The sequence below is a fragment of the Vipera berus genome (assembly GCF_964194415.1).
Source record: "Vipera berus genome assembly, chromosome: W".
Taxonomy (NCBI): domain Eukaryota; kingdom Metazoa; phylum Chordata; class Lepidosauria; order Squamata; family Viperidae; genus Vipera; species Vipera berus.
Window position 1 is genome coordinate 74913734 of NC_138210.1, and position 23275 is coordinate 74937008.

The 23275-nt window shown below is 44.1% G+C and overlaps 1 protein-coding gene across 2 annotated transcripts; it reads right to left on the bottom strand.

Annotated features, from left to right (window-relative positions):
• Nucleotides 1-1421: 1421 nt before the first annotated feature.
• On the bottom strand, nucleotides 1422-17163 carry LOC308676624 (thyroid receptor-interacting protein 6-like). 2 transcript variants are annotated; one of them, XM_081342558.1, is made up of 10 exons: nucleotides 16918-17163; nucleotides 14278-14493; nucleotides 13432-13544; nucleotides 12855-12977; nucleotides 12060-12728; nucleotides 5243-5333; nucleotides 4773-4942; nucleotides 3876-4054; nucleotides 2917-3037; nucleotides 1422-1658 (listed from the first exon to the last, which is right to left on the bottom strand). In XM_081342558.1, the coding sequence occupies exons 2-10, from the start codon at nucleotides 14480-14482 to the stop codon at nucleotides 1527-1529; spliced, it is 1803 nt and encodes a 600-aa protein (XP_081198684.1). In that variant the 5' UTR covers nucleotides 14483-14493; nucleotides 16918-17163; the 3' UTR covers nucleotides 1422-1526. The 2 variants fall into 2 exon arrangements, with proteins under 2 accessions (XP_081198684.1, XP_081198683.1); XM_081342557.1 differs by having other exon boundaries at nucleotides 14278-14497; nucleotides 16918-17027.
• Between the last annotated feature and the right edge of the window lie 6112 nt (nucleotides 17164-23275).

Below are 23275 nucleotides of genomic sequence, written 5' to 3' on the forward strand. Positions count from 1 at the left end.
TTCCTCAGCTGTCACGCCTGGACTTTGATTCCCAGAATTTCTCAGGCATCATGCCTGGACTTCAACTCCCAGCATTCCTCAGCCGTCACGCCTGGACTTCGATTCCCAGAATTCCTCAGGCATCACGCCTGGACTTCCACCCCCAGAATTCTTCAGCTGTCACACCTGGACTTCGACTCCCAGAATTCCCCAGGTAACCATGACAAAGCACACCTCTTTTCCCAAAAACCCAGCATTTAATGCTGTATTTACCTAAAATAAATGACTAGTGATTCCTCCTCCCCCACCCCAAAAATTAGCATATCTAATTTAAAACAAGAAGGTCACATTTAGTTTCTGCTTTTTAATAAAATCTCTTGAGTCCGAAGAAGTGGTAGGAGACTCCGGATTTTATTTTACAACTTAAAAAATAAAAATTAAGACTCCACCTCCTCCTCCCTACCAAGTTACTAGTCCACAATGTTTTGTTAGCATCGTGGTTAGAGACAACGGGAGTTCTAATCCAAAATTAACCAAAGGTGATTTGATTAAGGTCAGATGGTAATTTTGGGGGCGTCTCCTTATAGAGTCCCCAGTGTTTTTTCAACCTTAGTTATCTATCAGACGTCTGGACTTCGTCTCCCAGAATTCCTCAGTCAGCCATGTTGGCTGGGGAATTCTGGGAGTTGAAGTCCAGATGTCTTAAAAGTGCCATAGAGAAACCGAAGCAGATCCAATCCCCCCCAAATATAACTCCGCGCCCCGTGAATGAGACAGCAAACGAAGAATGAAAAGGGGCATCTCTTTAATTCAATGTTCAAAATACACCCGCGGCCCAATATTATTATTGATTAAAAATAAAAATAATAAGGCGGGCTGGACAGGAAGAAACTCGAGACATCTATTTTGAAAAACTAAAAAGGATCATTTTAAAAAAATCTTTTGCTTCGTAACAGGGGACAGGCAAAAGTTCAACAGGGGAAGATTTGTGCTCATAGGAGGAGTGGGGGGGGAAGGAAAGAGAGAGGAAATAGCCCCCAGCCCCAATTTATTCAGATAAGACCAGCTTATGGGTGGGGGAGTCTTCAAGCCTTATGGGTGCAGGAGTCCGTTCAAGTACGTTTGGGAACAGAGGAGGTTCCACCCTTGAAACTCAGCCTGGTCAGGATGATGGGCGTTGTAGTCTGGAGGATGGACGGAAATCTATTTTGGGGGTCCTTGCTGAGCCGAGGGGCTACGGTAACTTTCTAAACCCCCTCCCCAATTTGAGAAGCTGCTAAAATGACAAGAAAAAGGCAATGCAGATGAGCGCTTGTCAAGTACGGCGCTTTGAAGATCGGCGGACTTCAACTCCCAGAATTCCCCAGCCAGCTAAGCTGGCTGGGGAATTCTGGGAGTTGAAGTCCGCCGATCTTCAAGGCGCCCAAGCTGACAAACGCTGCGAAAGAGCAGCGAGCTCTTTGCACCCAGAAAGGGGGTGCAAAGTCCAGCAGCCCACGAAGCCCCCCACCCACCCGGGGGAAAGAGGTTGGGGATCACCGCCCCCGTCAGCAGTCGGTGGTGACGTCGGAGGAGAGGTCTTGGATCCGCCGCGTGCTGCAGTTCTTGCAGAGAATATGGCTGTCCAGGGGGTAGCAGCCACGCCCCTCCCCTTCGGAAGAGAGGAGCAGACCACAATCCTGGTGGGGGGGGGAAGAGGGAAAGGAAAACCGGATGCAACCATTAAGGGTGCTTCTCCAGGATGCCAGCGGTGGTCCTGCCTTCCCTCCCAGAGTGACAGAATAGAGAGAGATGATTGATAGATGATAGACACATGATAAGGATAATAGATAGATAGATAGATAGATAGATAGATAGATAGATAGATAGATAGATAGATAGACAGACAGACAGACAGACAGACAGACAGACAGACAGACAGACAAAGAGAGATAATAGATATAGATGATTGATAATATACATGATAGGGATAATAGATGATATAGATGATATAGATAGATAGATGGATGGATGGATGGATAGATAGATAGATAGATAGATAGATAGATAGATAGATAGATAGATAGATAGATAGATAGATAGATAGATAGATGATAGATAGACAGAATTGATGGATGGATGGATAGTTAGATAGATAGATAGATAGATAGATAGATAGATAGATAGATAGACAGACAGACAGACAGACAGACAGACAGACAGACAGACAGACAGACAGACAGATAAAGAGAGATAATAGATATAGATGATTGATAATATACATGATAGGGATAATAGATGAGATAAATGATAAAGATAGATAGATAGATAGATAGATAGATAGATAGATAGATAGATAATAGAGACAGACAGACAAGATACATGATAGAGATAATAGAGATAGATGATTGATAGATGATAGACACATGATAAGGATAATAGACAGACAGACAGACAAAGAGAGATAATAGATATAAATAGATGATTGATAATATACATGATAGGGATAATAGATGAGATAGATGATAAAGATAGATAGATAGATAGATAATAGAGACAGACAGACAAGATACATGATAGAGATAATAGAGAGAGATGATTGATAGATGATAGACATGATAAGATATAGATAGAGAGATACATGATAAAGAGAGATAATAGATATAAATAGATGATTGATTATAGATACATGATAAAGATAATAGATGAGATAGATGATAAAGATAGATGATAGATAGATAGATAGATAGATAGATAGATAGATAGATAGATAGATAGATAGATAAACAGATAGATATAGATTGATCATAGAATCCTAGGGCTTCAAAGAACCTCAGAGGTCATCTAGTCCAACCCTCTGCTTAGACGGGAGACCTTCTACCAATCTTTTCTCTATCGCCTCCAGCGCTGCGACCCCCTCCAGTCTGGCTCCCCCCGGCCCCCTCCGCCATTGCTCACCTCGCACTTGTAGCAGCCGATGTGGAAGCTGCGGTCCAGGGCCACGATCCGCACCGTCTCCTCCTGGCCCGGTTCGGGCATGATGGCCTCTCCGCAAACGGAACAGCGGGGGGCAAATTTCCTGGGGGGGGGGAAATAGGAGGAGACATGAAGCTGGCCCAGATGGGACTTGTAGTACAGCACACACAAAATGTTGGGGGAGTAAATTTCTTTGGGGGAGGGGGCAGGAATCAGGATGACGTTGGCCCTGCCCTCTTGCCCAGATTTTGGGGGGCCCAGGATCCCCACTTGTCCTGCCTTGCTGGCTGGGGAGGATGGGACTTGCAGTACAGCACACACAAAACGTTGGGGGAGCATATTTCCTGGGGGGGGCAGGAATCAGAATGACATTGGCCCTGCCATCTTGCCCAGATTTTGGGGCCTCGGGATCCCCGCCTCTCCTGCCTTGCCAGCTGGGGAGGATAGGACTTGTAGTATGGCCTCTGTGTAGGTAGTCCTCGACTCACAATGGTTCATTTATGGACCACAAAAAGGGACCGATGACCATTTTTCACACTTAACGACCATCACAGTGTTCCCCCCCTCCCCCGTGTTCACGTGATCAAAATTCAGATGCTGGGCCACCAACTCCTATTTACGACGGTCGCAGAGTCCAAGGGTCACGTGATCCCCTTTTGCGATTTTTCCGACCAGCGAAGCCAACGAAAGAAGTCGGGATTCATTTAATGACTTGTGTTACTAACTGCAGTGATTTACTTAACAACGGCGGCAAAAAAAAAGGTCCACAATTGGGACGAAACTCAACAAATTTTACACTTAGCCACAGAAATTTTGGGCTCAACCACGATCGTTAAGTCGAGGACTATCCGTAGTAGGGAGGATGGGAGTTGAAATGGTCTAGGGGTGTCCTGCCTGAGCAGGGGGTTGGACTAGATGACCTCCCTCCCCCGCAATCTCACCGATGGAAATCTTCAATGCAGTGGATCTGGCTGGTGGCGTCCACGGTGAAAGGGATCCCGTCCAGGCAGCGGTGGCAAACCACACAGGTGAAGCACTGAGGGTGATAAGCTTTACCCATAGCCCGCAGGATCCGGTCCATGATGGGCTTGGAACACATGGAACATTTCTCCAGAGTCACCTGGCCAGAGGGCGGGCGTCAGTGTTTATCTCTCTCTCTTACATACATACATACACGTATGTATGTATGTATGTATGTATGAATGTATGTATGTATGTATGTATAAATATATTAAAAAGAACCATCTCCTCTCTCTTGCCAATTTTTTTAATCACTGGTTCAACTCTTCGAGACTTGATTGGCAGATTGTAGGCCCCCATGACTGGGCTCGCTTGCTTGAGTCATCTATATTCCCCTCCCTTTTGGGGGACACGAGGTCATATGGCCATCCCAGCAACATGAAGCTGCCTTTTCAGATTAGGACACCAGAGGGCGCCCACGTCCTAAAGGTTAGAGCCATCCTTCTGAAACCTAGCCCAGATTGCAGAATTCTGCAGTCCTTTTGGCACCCGCAGCTTGGCTCGCTTGCTTGAGTCCTCTAAATTCTCTTGCCCTGTTGGGGCACAAAATGGTTTGACCACCCTGGCAATGTGACGCTGCATTCTCCCATTATGACACCAGAGGGCGCCCAACTCCCAGAGGCGAACTTCAGAGAGCCATGTTTTTCAAACTTAGGGCCTTGCAGACCGGTGGACTTCCACTCCCAGAATCCCCCCCCCCGGGCTGGCTGGGGAATTCTGGGAGTTGAAGTCCACACTCATCAAGGCGGGACGTTGGAAAAGCAGAGTGGGAGAACCCAAATGTGGGGCCCGGAGACTCTTTCGAACCCCTCACTCACAATATAGCAGGATTCACAGTACGACCGGCGGTCGATGGCGTAGAACGGCTGCCCCCGCAGGCGGCAGTGGCAAGTAGCACAGATGAAGCACTCGACGTGGAAGACCTGGTCCATGGCCACGCAGCCCGTCCCGTCTCCCACCACGTTCTCCCCGCACTGGGCGCAGCGGCCTGCAAGGGTCCAGGGTTCGAAAACAACCGATTGCTCGATTTTTTTTTAAAAAAAAAACCATCGAAAGAAGACAACAAAAACAAAAAGTCCCAGAAATTCCAGGCACAGCAAGACCCAGTGCTCCCCCCCTCCCCATCCCCAATTCTGAGAACAAAAGACCCAGTTTAATCTTAAAACCAGCCCAGGGGAGTTTCTGCGTTGCTATTCTGCCCAGCAGCAGCTTTCCAAGATAGACTGCTCTTGCGTGGGGAGGCTCCAGTACAAAAACAAAACAAAACTCAGAGGGGAAAAAAACCCACCGAAGTACTCGGCCGTGGGAGGATGCTTCAAGTCGTAAATCAGTTTCTTGGTCAGCCGATCCAGCTCCTCTTCCGGGCGGCAGGAGGGGGGCTGCGCAGAAAGAAAGGGGAGACTGGAGAAGGGAGGTCCCTAAACACACACAAACACACAAACACACACACACACACACACACACACGCCCTGGAGTTGAACGTGAAAAAAAAATGGGGGTGCAGGGAAGGTTCCTGAGTATCAGAAGAAGGCAATCCAGTTCTCTGCCTACAAATGGTATAGAGTGTTTCCAGCCTGAGCAGGGGGTTGGACTAGAAGACCTTCAAGGTCCCTTCCAACTCCAATAGTCTAGTCTAGTCTAGTCTAGTCTAGTCTGGTTTCTATTCTATTCTATTCTATTCTATTCTATTCTATTCTATTCTATTCTATTCTATTCTATTCTATTCTATTCTATTTGATTCTATTATTCTATTCTATTCTATTCTATTATTCTATTCTATTCTATTCTATTCTATTCTATTCTTCTATTCTATTATTCTATTCTATTCTATTCTATTCTATTCTATTCTATTCTATTCTATTCTATTCTATTCTATTCTATTATTCTATGCTATTCTATTCTTCTATTCTATTCTATTCTATTCTATTCTATTCTATTCTATTATTCTATTCTATTCTATTCTATTCTATTATTCTATTCTATTCTATTCTATTCTATTCTATTCTATTATTCTATTCTATTCTATTCTATTCTATTCTATTCTATTCTATTCTATTCTATTCTATTCTATTCTATTCTATTCTATTATTCTATTCTATTCTATTCTATTATTCTATTCTATTCTATTATTCTATTCTATTCTATTCTATTCTATTCTATTCTATTCTATTCTATTCTATTCTATTCTATTATTCTATTCTATTCTATTCTATTATTCTATTCTATTCTATTCTATTCTATTCTATTCTATTCTATTCTATTATTCTATGCTATTCTATTCTTCTATTCTATTCTATTCTATTCTATTCTATTCTATTCTATTCTATTCTATTCTATTATTCTATTCTATTCTATTCTATTCTATTATTCTATTCTATTCTATTCTATTCTATTCTATTATTCTATTCTATTCTATTCTATTCTATTCTATTCTATTCTATTCTATTTGATTCTATTATTCTATTCTATTCTATTATTCTATTCTATTCTATTCTATTCTATTCTATTCTATTCTTCTATTCTATTCTATTCTATTCTATTCTATTCTATTATTCTATTCTATTCTATTCTATTCTATTCTATTCTATTCTATTCTATTCTATTATTCTATTCTATTCTATTCTATTCTATTCTATTCTATTCTATTCTATTCTATTCTATTTGATTCTATTATTCTATTCTATTCTATTCTATTCTATTCTATTCTATTCTATTCTTCTATTCTATTCTATTCTATTCTATTCTGTTCTATTCTATTTGATTCTATTATTCTATTCTATTCTATTCTATTCTATTCTATTCTATTCTATTCTATTCTATTTGATTCTATTATTCTATTCTATTCTATTCTATTATTCTATTCTATTCTATTCTATTCTATTCTATTCTATTCTATTCTATTATTCTATTCTATTATTCTATTCTATTCTATTCTATTCTATTCTATTCTATTCTATTCTATTCTATTCTATTCTATTCTATTCTATTCTTCTATGCTATTCTATTCTTCTATTCTATTCTATTCTATTCTATTCTATTCTATTCTATTATTCTATTCTATTCTATTCTATTCTATTATTCTATTCTATTCTATTCTATTCTATTCTATTCTATTCTATTCTATTTGATTCTATTATTCTATTCTATTCTATTATTCTATTCTATTCTATTCTATTCTATTCTATTCTATTCTATTCTATTCTATTCTTCTATTCTATTCTATTCTATTCTATTCTATTCTATTTGATTCTACTATTCTATTCTATTCTATTCTATTCTATTCTATTCTATTCTATTCTATTCTATTCTATTTGATTCTATTATTCTATTCTATTCTATTCTATTATTCTATTCTATTCTATTCTATTCTATTCTATTCTATTCTATTCTATTATTCTATTCTATTATTCTATTCTATTCTATTCTATTCTATTCTATTCTATTCTATTCTATTCTATTCTATTCTTCTATGCTATTCTATTCTTCTATTCTATTCTATTTGATTCTATTCTTCTATTCTATTCTATTATTCTATTCTATTATTCTATTCTATTCTATTCTATTCTATTCTATTCTTCTATGCTATTCTATTCTTCTATTCTATTCTATTCTATTCTATTCTATTCTATTCTATTCTATTCTATTCTATTCTATTCTATTCTATTCTATTCTATTCTTCTATTCTATTCTATTCTATTATTCTATTCTATTCTATTCTATTCTATTCTATTCTATTCTATTCTATTATTCTATTCTATTCTATTCTATTCTATTCTATTCTATTCTATTCTATTCTATTTGATTCTATTATTCTATTCTATTCTATTATTCTATTCTATTCTATTCTATTCTATTCTATTCTATTCTATTCTTCTATTCTATTCTATTCTATTCTATTCTATTCTATTCTATTCTATTTGATTCTATTATTCTATTCTATTCTATTCTTCTATTCTATTCTATTCTATTCTATTCTATTCTATTCTATTCTATTATTCTATTCTATTCTATTCTATTATTCTATTCTATTCTATTCTATTCTATTCTATTATTCTATGCTATTCTATTCTTCTATTCTATTCTATTCTATTCTATTCTATTCTATTCTATTATTCTATTCTATTCTATTCTATTCTATTATTCTATTCTATTCTATTCTATTCTATTATTCTATTCTATTCTATTCTATTCTATTCTATTCTATTTGATTCTATTATTCTATTCTATTCTATTATTCTATTCTATTCTATTCTATTCTATTCTATTCTATTCTATTCTATTCTATTCTTCTATTCTATTCTATTCTATTCTATTCTATTCTATTATTCTATTCTATTCTATTCTATTCTATTCTATTATTCTATTCTATTCTATTCTATTCTATTCTATTCTATTCTATTCTATTCTATTCTATTTGATTCTATTATTCTATTCTATTCTATTCTATTCTATTCTATTCTATTCTATTCTATTCTTCTATTCTATTCTATTCTATTCTATTCTATTCTATTTGATTCTATTATTCTATTCTATTCTATTCTATTCTATTCTATTCTATTCTATTTGATTCTATTATTCTATTCTATTCTATTCTATTATTCTATTCTATTCTATTCTATTCTATTCTATTCTATTCTATTCTATTCTATTCTATTATTCTATTCTATTATTCTATTCTATTCTATTCTATTCTATTCTATTCTATTCTATTCTATTCTATTCTATTCTATTCTTCTATGCTATTCTATTCTTCTATTCTATTCTATTCTATTCTATTCTATTCTATTATTCTATTCTATTCTATTATTCTATTCTATTCTATTCTATTCTATTCTATTCTATTCTATTCTATTCTATTCTATTCTATTCTATTATTCTATTCTATTCTATTCTATTCTATTCTATTCTATTCTATTCTATTCTATTCTATTCTATTTGATTCTATTATTCTATTCTATTCTATTATTCTATTCTATTCTATTCTATTCTATTCTATTCTTCTATTCTATTCTATTCTATTCTATTCTATTCTATTCTATTCTATTCTATTCTATTCTATTCTATTCTATTTGATTCTATTATTCTATTCTATTCTATTCTATTATTCTATTCTATTATTCTATTCTATTCTATTCTATTCTATTCTATTCTATTATTCTATTCTATTATTCTATTACGCTACTATTCTATTACGCTACGCTATTATTCTTCTATGCTATTCTATTCTTCTATTCTATTCTATTTGATTCTATTCTTCTATTCTATTCTATTATTCTATTCTATTATTCTATTCTATTCTATTCTATTCTATTCTATTCTATTCTATTCTTCTATGCTATTCTATTCTTCTATTCTATTCTATTCTATTCTATTCTATTCTATTCTATTCTATTCTATTCTATTATTCTATTCTATTCTATTCTATTCTATTCTATTCTATTCTATTATTCTATTCTATTCTATTCTATTCTATTCTATTCTATTTGATTCTATTATTCTATTCTATTCTATTATTCTATTCTATTCTATTCTATTCTATTCTATTCTATTCTTCTATTCTATTCTATTCTATTCTATTCTATTCTATTCTATTCTATTCTATTCTATTCTATTCTATTTGATTCTGTTATTCTATTCTATTCTATTCTTCTATTCTATTCTATTCTATTCTATTCTATTCTATTCTATTCTATTCTATTATTCTATGCTATTCTATTCTTCTATTCTATTCTATTCTATTCTAATTCTATTCTATTCTATTCTATTCTATTCTATTCTATTATTCTATTCTATTCTATTCTATTCTATTCTATTCTATTATTCTATGCTATTCTATTCTTCTATTCTATTCTATTCTATTCTATTCTATTATTCTATTCTATTCTATTCTATTCTATTCTATTCTATTCTATTCTATTCTATTCTATTCTATTCTATTCTATTATTCTATTTGATTCTATTCTCTTCTATTCTATTCTTCTATTCTATTCTATTCTATTATTCTATTCTATTCTATTCTATTCTATTCTATTCTATTCTATTCTATTCTATTCTATTCTATTATTCTATTCTATTATTCTATTCTATTCTATTCTATTCTATTCTATTCTATTCTATTCTATTCTATTATTCTATTCTATTATTCTATTCTATTCTATTCTATTCTATTCTATTCTATTCTATTCTATTCTATTCTATTCTATTCTATTCTATTCTATTCTTCTATGCTATTCTATTCTTCTATTCTATTCTATTTGATTCTATTCTTCTATTCTATTCTATTATTCTATTCTATTATTCTATTCTATTCTATTCTATTCTATTCTATTCTATTCTTCTATGCTATTCTATTCTTCTATTCTATTCTATTCTATTCTATTCTATTCTATTCTATTCTATTCTATTCTATTCTATTATTCTATTCTATTCTATTCTATTCTATTCTATTCTATTATTCTATTCTATTCTATTCTATTCTATTCTATTCTATTTGATTCTATTATTCTATTCTATTCTATTATTCTATTCTATTCTATTCTATTCTATTCTATTATTCTATTCTATTCTATTCTATTCTATTCTATTCTATTCTATTCTATTCTATTCTATTCTATTCTATTCTATTCTATTCTATTTGATTCTGTTATTCTATTCTATTCTATTCTTCTATTCTATTCTATTCTATTCTATTCTATTCTATTCTATTCTATTCTATTCTATTCTATTCTATTATTCTATGCTATTCTATTCTTCTATTCTATTCTATTCTAATTCTATTCTATTCTATTCTATTCTATTCTATTCTATTATTCTATTCTATTCTATTCTATTCTATTCTATTCTATTATTCTATGCTATTCTATTCTTCTATTCTATTCTATTCTATTCTATTCTATTATTCTATTCTATTCTATTCTATTCTATTCTATTCTATTCTATTCTATTCTATTCTATTCTATTCTATTCTATTCTATTTGATTCTATTTGATTCTATTCTATTCTATTCTATTCTTCTATTCTATTCTATTCTATTATTCTATTCTATTCTATTCTATTCTATTCTATTCTATTCTATTCTATTCTATTCTATTCTATTCTATTCTATTCTATTCTATTCTATTTGATTCTATTTGATTCTATTCTATTCTATTCTATTCTTCTATTCTATTCTATTCTATTCTGTATTTTATTATTCTATTCTATTCTATTCTATTCTATTCTTCTATTCTATTCTATTCTATTCTATTCTATTTGATTCTATTATTCTATTCTATTCTATTCTATTCTATTATTCTATTCTATTCTATTCTTCTATTCTATTCTATTCTATTCTATTCTATTCTATTATTCTATTCTATTCTATTCTGTATTTTATTATTCTACTCTGTTCTGTATTTTATATTCTATTCTGTTCTGTATTTTATTATTCTATTCTATTCTATTCTATTCTATTCTATTCTATTCTATTCTAAATTCCTCGAGAATTGAAGCAACAATGCCTCATGGATAGCGAGTCCTCAACTTACAACAATTCGTTTAGTGACCGTTCAAGGTTACAACAGCACTGGAAAAAAGCAACTTAGGACTGTTTTTCACACTTACAAGCGTTGCAACATCCCTAGGGTCACGTGATCAAAATTCAGACACTGGGCAACCGACTCTTATTTATGACGGTTGCAGCGTTCCGGGATCGCGACATTTCCCCTTTTGCGACTTTCTGATGAGCAAAGTCAGTGGGAGAAGCCAGTTTCGCTTAGCAACTGTGTTGCTCACTTAACAACTGCAGGGATTCATTTAAGAACGGTGGCAAGAAAGGTTGCAAAAAGGGGCAAAACTCATTTAACGACTGTCTCACTTGGAATCAGAAATTTGGTGCTCCGTTTTGATCGTTTTGTACTTGCCGCAAAAAAACCCAGACTCCGGGAACTGTTGAGGAGGGGCTGTCTTCACCCTCATTCTCACACACAAACTCGCTGAACTCTAGAATTGAACCCCATCCCTCCTGGGAATCCGGATTGCATTCCGTTACAGGATGGAAGCCCCTTCCCCAGAAAGACCCCTACCCTGCCTTCTCCTTCCCCATCATCCCCAGCGCCTCGAGTTACCTGATGGGGAATCCTCAGCCCCCCACTGCCGGCAGGAACTTGGGATGCTGTCAACTCTTCCTTCCCGGCTTTCGCCAATCCAGACTGGAACTGTCCCACTGGCGCCTCCAACCTGGCCTGCCCCGCAGGGCTGGCATAGAATTCCCCCTCGCCCGGCCGCTGGCCATAGGAGGGAGGCTCCGGATACCAAGGCTCAGCCTCGTGGGGACGGGCCCGGGATCCCGGCTCCGAGGCATACTGCGGAGGAGGCTTCACCCCGTATCCCAGCTGGGGGGACGGGGGTCCGTAGGCCGGCTCAGCCCTGCGCCTGGGCTGGTTGTAACCCACCACCGGCTTGGCCACCTTCACCTGGATGCTGAAGGGGGGCCCGGCTGAGGAGGATGCCGTGGCGTACGAGGCGGGCATCAGCTGGGGGTACGGCTTGGGCACCGAAGGGGCATGGTGGTATCCATAGGCATCCCCCAAGCCGGGCGAGCTGTACTGGCAGGGCAGCACCGGGAAGGCTGGGTAAGGGGATCCCGAGGCTGGTGGGCCTCCATAGGGCAGGGCCTTGGCATCAGGCTTAGGGGCTGTGAAGCCCCCCGCGAGGGTGGGCTTGTAGGTAGCCGAAGCCGGGCTGAGCTTGGGGGCGCCAGGCTGCAGAGCTGGATACGGCACAGATTCCGCGTTCTACAATAAAGGGGTAACACCGTCAGGGTCCAGGTAGAGAATTTGGGGCACACACACACACACACACACACACAGAAGCACCCCGTCTTGTCCTCCAGTTGCCACCCCCCCTCCCAGCTTCCTCACCGCCCGTTCGCCCCGGCGCTGCTGGGTGCTCTCCATGTCGGCCAACATGCTGGTGAGCGAATCTATCTGGACATCGATGTTGGTGGGGTGAAGACCCCGCACCTGCTCCGGGGATTCTCCCTGCTGGGGGAAAAGAGAATCTTTGGGGAGGGGTGTCTCCCTGACTGAGGAAGCCATCCGAGCCGTGCCCAACCGATCTGGGCTTCTGTAATGGGGTGACTCCCCACCTTTGCCACACTCTGCGCCACCCCCACCCCAAAGACTGCGCCTGTTGAACCTCGGCCTGCCAGGCTTTTTGCAGAAGGGAGCCAGTGCTTAACGGAAAGAGAAAGTGCCAGTAGGGGGCCTTCTGGATTAAACGCGGCTTCCGGGATCCTTCCCAGCGCCTACTACAACCCTGGGAGTCGTAGTTCCAGCTAGTTGAACTACAACTCCCAGGATTCCACTAGGCGCCGGCAAAGGCTCCTGGGAGCTGCGTTCTCCAGAGGGCAGCGGGTGGGGAACAAACAGCCCCTCGGCCTCCGTCGCCCGTACCTCCTCCCCTGGGCAGGCGGGGTCAACCCCGGTCTCTTCTTACCTGCAGGGTGTAGCTGGGAGGTGTAGCGCTCTCCCAGGATCCCCGGGACCCTCTCTCGCTTACGGAGGAGTAGGGGGAGTCCGCAGAAGAGTCCTGGGGAAGGGAGGCGGGACCTGGAGTAGAGGAAGAAGCAGGACAGAGATTCAAACTCAGGACCGGGCAGAGGAGAGGAAGCTGGCTCCTCTAGGTGTCTTCAACTATAACTCCCAGGCCTGCTGGCCTGCCTGCCCACCCAGGAGCAAAGTCTGCTGGGAAAGGTAGTCAAAGGACCTTTTGCCATCTTGTCCTCCACTTACGACCGGTTGCTTGACAGACATGATCCCTATAACGGAGAGAACTCCTTTAGGCCCATCCATCCATCTATCCAATTCCTGCCTGGGATGACTGAAAGGTTTTGCCTCCTTTGACGGGCACTTCCCACAGCTACCAGCTGGCAGTTCAGTGTGGGGGGGGGGGGAGAAGATCCATTCTCGGCTATTTGTGGGGGGGGCGGGGTCTGTTGCTTCCAACCCAGCCTCTCCCTGAGAAAGGAGCATCAAGGGCCTACCTCACAGGGGTGTGAGGAGCATTTTGGAACGCAAGCCAGCGGAGAGGGAGCACAAGCGGCAAATTAGCCCAACCGAGGCCAATCGAAGCGGGATGGACTTCAACTCCCAGAATTTACCCCCCCGCCCCCCCGTCGGCAGCGTCTCTCAACCTCCTCAACTTGAGAAGGGGTGGGGCTTCAACTCTGGGAACTCTGGGCGTTGTAGTCCCTCCGACTTCAAGGGGCCCAAGCTGTGCATAGAGGGTCCCCTTGTTTGTGCAGAAGACCCTTCCCCAAAGAGTCATGGGTCCCACGATTACCTGGTGGAGGGGGCAGGTCCCGGGAAAGGCCCCCCGCTGAGCCCATTGCCCCGTTGGTCTCCGGAGTCCGGTGGGCGGGTTTGGGAGTTGCCGGGACGGAGGCAAAGCTCTTCTGGACTCTGCAGACGGCCGGCGCGGATACGGTGACATCCGGCTGGGCCAGGACCCCCACTTGCTTCGGGGGCAGCCAGGTGGGGCCGGACATGGCGAGGGAAGCTGGCTTGGGGGATGGGGGGGCGGGGAGGGCAGAGCAAAAACATTGGGAGTCAAAACTGGAATTGAATAGAACAACCTTGTCTTTCCTGGCCGAGCCTTAAAAATTTTTTTTCCCCTTTTATTTCGAATTAATTAAAAGTTTCAGCTGAACCTGAATTGAAAAAGAGAGAGAGAGAGAGAGAGAGAGAGGTGAGAAAGAGGTAGACAGATAGATTCATATAAATATAAAGAGATGATAAATGGACAGATGAATGGATAGATAGGTAGGTAGACAGATAGATGCATAGATAGATGGATAGATAGATATAGATAGATAAATAGAAATAGAAATAGATAGACAGACAAATAGAAATAGAAATAGAAATAGAAATACATAGATGGAGATAGATAGATAGATAGATAGATAGATAGATAGATAGATAGATAGATAGATAGATAGATAGAAATAGATATAGATAGATAGACAGACAGACAGACAGACAAATAGAAATAGAAATAGATAGATGCATAGATAGATGGATAGATAGATAGAAATAGATAGAAATGGATATAGATATAAGATAGATAGATAGATAGATAGATAGATAGATAGATAGATAGATAGATAGATAGATAGATAGATAGATAGATAGATAGATAGATAGATGGATGGATGGATGGATGGATGGATGGATGGATGGATGGATGGATGGATAGAAATAGATAGAAATGGATATAGATATAGATAGATAGATAGATAGATAGATAGATAGATAGATAGATAGATAGATAGATAGATAGATAGATATACAAATATATATAGAGATATTGATAGACAAACAGAAATAGATAGATATAGATATAGATAGAAATAGAGATAGAAATAAGATAGATAGAGACAGACGTAAAGGAATAGAGATGGTAGACAGAGAGATGGACAGGTGGATATACCTGGTGAGACAGATGAGAGAGAGAGAGAGAGAGAGAGAGAGAGAGAGAGAGAGAGAGAGAGAGAGAGAGAGAGAGAGAGAGAGAGGCAAGAGAGAGAAATACAGATAGATATAAATATAAATAGATGATAGACAGACAGAAATAGAGAGATGATAGAGGGATGGATGGATAGATAGCTGGGGGGAGAGAGAGAGGCAAGAGGTACAGATAGATATAAATATAAATAAAAAGATAAAAGAGAGAGATGATAGATGAATGGAAAGGAAGGAAGAAAGGTATAAACAGTAAGCCACAAAACTCTAAACAAACCATATGCTCATGTTTTACCTCTTGGCAAGCCATTTTCAAACCATGATTAGGACCTTTCTAAAAGCACAGTGGCAAGGATCTTGCAGGACTAACATGCCAAGCTTTTGCAGTGACGAAACAAACCACAATTCCAATCCTGTTGACTCCCCAATTCCTCCCATTTCAGTATCACACACTGCCCTAGAGATTCAGGAAGCCACGAGGCCACGTGGGAATCCGTTACAGGGGAGTAAGCTGCAGGCACCGTTAACCCTCATCCCGCCCGTTCAGGCAAAGGCTTGGAAAACCTGGGGGTTGTCCCCCTCCCCTTTCCTGCACCCCCAGTGCCATCTGGGGGAAAAAAAACCACCCCAAAATTAAAATAGTCCACAAAACTGATTCACACGTTGTAGCCTCCTCCGGTTTCCTGAAATTGTGATTTGACAAAGTACCGTTCCTGGCTTTTTAAGTACTCTCAAGAAGCCAGCAATTGTGGCTTAGTCAATAGAAGCTCGGCGGTTCCCTCCACATTATAGACAAACCACCTTGTAACTCCGTGGAGGAAGTGTTTGGTCCTGGCAAAGGAATTAATTTGGTAAATCCGAGTTGGAACTTTGGGTGGACTTCAACTCCCAGAATTCCCCCAGCCAGCTGTGCTGGCTGGGGGAATTCTGGGAGTTGAAGTCCACCTGGCTTCAAAGTTGCTTAAAGCGGCCAAACCCGCAGCAAACCACGTTGCAATTAACCAGGGCTTGGCGGTCTGCGCGTGACGTCACTCGGCCTCCCTCCCCCCTCCTCCCTCCCCGCTCCAGACTGCCTCCGCTCCTTCCCCAACCTGTCGCCCGCCCAGATGCCTCGCACAGCGTGCTGGGCTGCCAGGCAGCGCCGCATGGGCTCCGGAGTACGACATAGCTGGGTCAAGCTGCAGCCCTCCCGGGAGTGGGGAACGGGGGGGGGAGGGGGGGAAGAGGAGGAGGTCGAGCACTCTGCACGTGCTCGGGGGTGGTCGGTGCTCCCCCGCTGCCAGGGGAGTGGCGGGGGGCCCTCAGGACAGGATGGGGGGGGCTTAAGACGGATGGGGGGGGCTCAGCTAGAGTAAGGCGGAGACCCCAAGAGGAGCAGCCCCCCCTCCCCAATTTAGCCTAAACCCCCCCTCCCGCTCAGACCCTCCCCTGAATGCCCCCCCCCTCTTTGCCCCCTCCTCACCTGATCCCGGCGTCTCCCCCGCCCGCGCCGAGAAAACTTTCTCCGCAACTTTCTCCGCTCCGGACGCGGCAAGGAAACTTTTTCTTCTTTTTTTTTCCCCCTTTTCTTTTTTTTTTCCTTTTCCTTTTTCTTTTTTTCGTGGAAGCCCCCCCCGGGTGACGTCACCGCATTCCACAGCGTCACGTGGAGCCTGGGAATTCCTGCCACTTCCGGTGGGAGGCGGGCATGAATGGGGGGGTATGTGTGTGTGTGGGGGGGGGAAAGAGCTCAGCCTCCTCCCACCTGCCGGCCCGCGCAGGTGGGACTCCAGTGCCCATGCTCCGCAGCCTGCCCGGGTAGAGACAATGTGGGGGGGGGGGTTGTTGGTTTTGGTTTTTTTTGCAATCTCCTGCAAAAGGTTGGGGGAAGAAGCAGCTTTTTCGGGGACCCCCCCTTGGATTTTTGGGGCTTCTTGCAAGGGCAGAGAAGGGAGAGTCCCATCGGAGTCCCATCTGTCCATCCTGTCCAGAGCGGCGGTGGGACTCCAATGCCCATGCTCGCCAGCCTGCATGATCAGAGATGGAGGGGGGGCGGCTACAATCTGCAGGGAAGGCACCAGGTGGCACTTCAGTGCCCATGCTTCCCAACCTGCATGGGTAAAGACGGGCTACAATCTCCTGCAGGGAAGGCACCAGCTGGGACTCCGGTGCCCATGCTCCGCAGCCTCCATGGGCAGAGTGGTGGGGGGGGAGGCACTGGAATCTCCTGCAGGGAAGGCACCAGCTGAGACTCCGGTGCCCATGCTCCCCAGCCTCCATGGGCAGAGTGGCGGGGGGGAGGTGCTGCAATCTCCTGCAGGGAAGGCACCAGCTGAGACTCCAGTGCCCATGCTCCCCAGCCTCCATGGGCAGAGTGGCGGGGGGGGGAGGTGCTGCAATCTCCTGCAGGGAAGGCACCAGCTGAGACTCCGGTGCCCATGCTCCCCAGCCTCCATGGGCAGAGTGGCGGGGGGGGAGGCACTGGAATCTCCTGCAGGGAAGGCACCAGCTGAGACTCCGGTGCCCATGCTCCCCAGCCTCCATGGGCAGAGTGGCGGGGGGGGAGGTGCTGCAATCTCCTGCAGGGAAGGCACCAGCTGAGACTCCAGTGCCCATGCTCCCCAGCCTCCATGGGCAGAGTGGCGAGGGGGGAGCTACAATCTCCTGCAGGGAAGGCACCAGCTGGGACTCCAGTGCCCATGCTCCCCAGCCTCCATGGGCAGATTGGCGGGGGGGAGGCGCTGCAATCTCCTGCAGGGAAGGCACCAGCTGAGACTCCAGTGCCCATGCTCCCCAGCCTCTATGAGCAGAGTGGCGGGGGGAGGCGCTGCAATCTCCTGCAGGGAAGGCACCAGCTGAGACTCCGGTGCCCATGCTCCCCAGCCTCCATGGGCAGAGATGCCAGGGGGAGGGGAAGAAGTAGCTTCTCAGGACCCCCTTGGATTTTTGCAAGGGCCGCACCCTTTGCCTGGGCTGGCTCAGCATCCTGGGAAATGTAGTCCCGCCCATCTGGGGGGGGCTGAGAAGGGGGGGCCGAGGGAGGGCCTGGGAGAGGGGGCACCGGGCAGACTTGCCCGGCTGAGACAGGACAGGGTGTGCCAGCCGCCTGGTTCATCCCCCGGCAGGCTGCTGCTTGCCGGAGGTGTGAGTGTGTCTGTGTGTCATTTGTGTGTCTGGAAGTTTGGCTCCTCCAAATCCCCCCCCCCCCCGGCAATTTTGCAAGCGGGAGGGGGCGTTCTGTTACGAGCTGGTTAAGTGAATCGTGGCAGTTATACCCTAAGCCAGCGTTTCCCAACCTTAGGAACTTGAAGATGCGTGGACTTCAACTCCCAGAATTCCCCAGCCAGCTGGGGAATTCTGGGAGTTGAAGTCCACGCATCTTCAAGTTCCTAAGGTTGGGAAACGCTGCCCTAAGCGACACGGTCGTGAAGCGGATCTGGCTTCCCCGTTGACTTTGCTCCTCCGAAGGTCGCAGAGGGGGATTGCGTGACTCCCCGCCCCCCCCTCAGGACACGGCGACCGCCACAAGTACGAGTCCGTTGCCAAGCGTCTGAATTTTGATCCCCTGACCAGGAGGATGCAGGAAAGGTCGCAAGGCTGGAAAACGGCCCGTAAGTCACGTCGTAACTCTGAACGGTCGCTGAGTGAGCCGTTGCGACTCGAGCACTACCTGTACATGGGGTCCCCTGGGTTGGACTAGAAGACCTCCCAGGCCCTTTCCAGTTCTCTCATTCTAAGATTCGGGCCTTTGGCTTGGAATCGGGGCATGTGCAGAGTTCCAGAAGACCACCGGGAGATTTAAAGGGCCCCCCCCCGGACTACTGCGTACGCTCTGCTCCTCCTCCATCGGGGCACATGGAGGGCTGCGCATGGCGCATTGCCAGCCTTATCGCTTCGGCGGCTGTTTTATCGCTCCTGGCAGCAGCTCAGCTTTTTTCGCAGACCCTCGCCCGTTCGTGAGGTTGGCAGCGGGGTGCAGTGGTTAGAGCAGGGGGGGGTGTCCCCAAACTTGACCCTTTGGTGACTGGTGGACTTCAACTCCCAGAATGCCTCAGGCAGGTACGTGGGACACCCCCGCCCCAGGACTCTGCCGCTGTCGTAAGTATGAGTCAGTGGCCAAGTGTCTGAATTTTCATCAGGTGACCAGGGAGCCATGCCAAAAGCGTCACAGGTCACTTTTTTCAGGGACTTTGAACGGTCGCTAAATGAATAGTTACAAGTCAGACACTACTTGTAAATATCAACCTCAGGTCACTTTAAGACTTGTGGACTTCAACTCCCAGAATTCCCCAGCCAGCTATTCTGGGAGTTGAAGTCCACTGGGGGAATCCTGGCAGTTGAAGCCCATTGGGGAATTCTGGGAGTTGAAGTCCACTGGGGGAATTCTGGGAGTTGAAGTCCACTGGGGGTATCCTGGGAGTTGAAGTCCACTGGGGGAATTCTGGGAGTTGAAGTCCACTGGGGGTATCCTGGGAGTTGAAGTCCACTGGGGGAATCCTGGGAGTTGAAGTCCACTGGGGGAATCCTGGGAGTTGAAGTCCACTGGGGGAATCCTGGGAGTTGAAGTCCACGGGGGGAATCCTGGGAGTTGAAGTCCACTGGGGGGGGGAATCCTGGGAGTTGAAGTCCACAGGGGGGAATCCTGGGAGTTGAAGTCCACTGGGGGGAATCCTGGGAGTTGAAGTCCACTGGGGGAATCCTGGGAGTTGAAGTCCACGGGGGGAATCCTGGGAGTTGAAGTCCACGGGGGAATTCTGGAAGTTGAAGTCCACTGGGGGAATCCTGGGAGTTGAAGTCCACGGGGGAATTCTGGAAGTTGAAGTCCACTGGGGGAATCCTGGGAGTTGAAGTCCACTGGGGGAATCCTGGGAGTTGAAGTCCACTGGGGGAATCCTGGGAGTTGAAGTCCACGGGGGGGAATCCTGGGAGTTGAAGTCCACTGGGGGGAATCCTGGGAGTTGAAGTCCACTGGGGGAATCCTGGGAGTTGAAGTCCACTGGGGGAATCCTGGGAGTTGAAGTCCACGGGGGGAATCCTGGGAGTTGAAGTCCACGGGGGGAATCCTGGGAGTTGAAGTCCACTGGGGGAATCCTGGGAGTTGAAGTCCTCTGGGAGAATCCTGGGAGTTGAAGTCCACGGGGGGAATCCTGGGAGTTGAAGTCCACTGGGAGAATCCTGGGAGTTGAAGTCCACAGGGGGAATTCTGGGAGTTGAGGTCCACAAGTCTTAAAGTGGTCGAGGTTGGACACTCCTTGTAAATGGTTTCCTGCTTGAGCAGAGGGTTGGACTAGAAGATCTCCAAGCTCCCTTCCGATTCTGGCATTCTGTAATCGGCTCTCCGGTTTGGGCCCACAACCCCACAATTGCCAACTCATCGCACCGGGGTTGTTTTCTTCTGCCGTTGGAGGAAAAAAAAATACTCAAACCGTAGTTAAAATCAGGGCGCCGTCTGCCGACATTCCCTCCCGGCTCTGGGACGCCTTCAAAGCCACTCGCCTTCCTTAAAACCGCTGGCGGGCGGCATTCCAACCGGTTGAGTTTCCTGCTGTCCTTTTTTGCTGGGTGTGCAGCTTTTTGGAACCTCAGGGCCCCCTCCCTGGCACGGACATAAAAAACAAAACAAAACTGCAACCACTAACCACCATTGTTGGTTAAAATTGCTGGGCAGAGCCTGGATTTGTCTTATTTTAAGAAAATAAGAATAAGTTTAAGGAGAGTTTGAGCCTTTGCTCTTCTCTTTTCGAGTGTTTTCTTTCCTGCTGTCCTCTTTCGCCGATGTTGACAGCTGAATCTACACCTGGCTTGTCGATACTTGTTTGTTTCTTCCCGGAAAATCTAGCTTATTCCCGGCAGAATTCACCAACGCCTGCAGGGTGAGGCTCTGCTCTTAGATGTTTTAGTCCCAACCGTGTGAAAATCCCACTGGGTGTGTGCCAGTTGACAGCAAACTCACAAGGTAACAGTGTTTCCCTGGGAGGATAAGCCAGGATCGCTTAACTGGAGTTTATGGAACAAGCCACCATTGGTTGGCTTCACACAGTGCATTAAACTGTCATTTGCGCTTAATACAGGCTGGGTGCACACACAAAGCCCCAAGCAACCCCTGGAGGTTTTTAAGAAAAGACTGGACAGTCCCTTGTCTGAGATGGTATATAGGTTCTCCTGCTTGAGCAGGGGGGCTGGACTAGAGGACCTCCAAGGTCCCTTCCAGCTTCTATTCTATTCTCGATTCTATACTAGAACTCACCGTTTCGGCGAAAATCAGAAATAAGTTGGTAAGAACTGACAAGAAAGAGGGACCCCCTTTTAAGACTTAAATCCTAATTTTTTAAAAATTATTTTTTAATTCTTACTTTTCATTTTTAATTCTTAATTTTCTTAACCTTCTATGATTTGGATTCCACACTGATCGAATGGGGCACCAAGCTCAGGGAAGGCGTGGAGGGGGTCCCCGCTTTGCGTGGGGTGCAGAAACCTGATCAGCTTTTAAAAATGGGGGTTCCCTCCCTCACCAAAGCCCTGTTCCTTTAAATGATCCGTGGCCGCTGGATGCTTCTAATCTAGGGGATTCTGGGAGTTGGAGTCCACCCGTCTTAAATCATCTTGCCTGGGCAATCCTGGCAGCTGGAACCCACCTATTAAAGCAGGCTGCCCGAGGAATTCTGGGCCTCGAAGTCCATCTTAAAGTATGGCTGCCTAGGGGATTCTGGGAATTGAAGTCCACCCATCTTGAAATATTGCTGGCTGGGGAATTCTGGGAGTTGAAGTTGTCTTCTTAAAGTATGGTTGCCTAGGGGATTCTGGGAGTTGTAGTCCATCTTAAAGCATGGTTGCCTAGGGGATTCTGGGAGTTGTCCATCTTAAAGTATGGTTGCCTAGGGGATTTTGGGAGTTGTAGTCCATCTTAAAGTATGGCTGTCTGGGGGGATTCTGGGAGTTGTAATCCTTAAAGCGGGATGGTTGGGGAATTCTGGGAATTGAAGCCCACCCGTTTTCAAGCACTCTTCTTAAAGTATGGCTGTCTTGGGGGAATTCTGGGAGTTGTAGTCCATCTTAAAGCAGGCTGGCTGGGGAATGTTGGGAATTGAGGCCCACCCATCTCGAAACTGGGCGATGTTGAGCAAAAACGAGAGAAAAGGTGGACAATGTCCAGAGGGGGGACCCCTCCCCCCCATTTTCCCAATGACCTCATCGATTCCAGGTCCAAATTAGTAACGGATAACGGGGGATCCGGTGGCAGCCGCCACCTTCCCTGCCCCCAAAACTCCCGGCCAAACAACCAGGAAGCTGCCCGCTAGGAAATGCTCTCATGCCTGCAGGTGCTTCCTCCCCTACACATCTCACACGCGTGCACACAAACACACAGACACACAATCGCAGCCTTGCACCCCACCCACCCGCCTGCTTCCCCCAGGCCCCACAGTGCAAGGGAAGCCAGGAATAGAACAATATCCCAGCAAATGGCAAGAGAAGAATTGAGGGGTGGGGTGGGGATGGGGTGGGGACGAGGCAAGCTCTAATCTTGGGGAGGGGGGGCACAGACCCCCACCCATGGTGCACAGCCAACGTTTCCTGCTCTCTGAGCAACTTCCAGGTTCCTCTTCCTGAAAGGTCTATAAATAAACCCCCTCCTCTTTGTAACCCTCTCCCCCCACCCTGTTCTTCTTGAGGCTGACCATCACCCGGTCAGTTTCCTTCCTATTTCATCCCCCCCCCCTCCACCAATGTTATAAAAGACCCCGCTGGAGCCAGCGGGCTTTGAGGCTGGTTCTCAGAAGGCTGCGGCTCAAGTAGGGACTGGGGGGGGTCCAGCTGGATTTCTGCCCCCCCCGCAGCTCACA

Excerpts from the sequence above, each read along its gene's own strand:
- LOC308676624 (XM_081342558.1), bottom strand. The coding sequence starts at position 14,482 with ATGTCCGGCCCCACCTGGCTGCCCCCGAAGCAAGTGGGGGTCCTGGCC. Across the intron at positions 12,978-13,431 it reads CTCCCAGCTACACCCTGCAG|CAGGGAGAATCCCCGGAGCA; the intron begins GTAAGAAGAGAC and ends CTTTTCCCCCAG. Across the intron at positions 5,334-12,059 it reads GGCTGAGGATTCCCCATCAG|CCCCCCTCCTGCCGCCCGGA; the intron begins GTAACTCGAGGC and ends CTTTCTGCGCAG.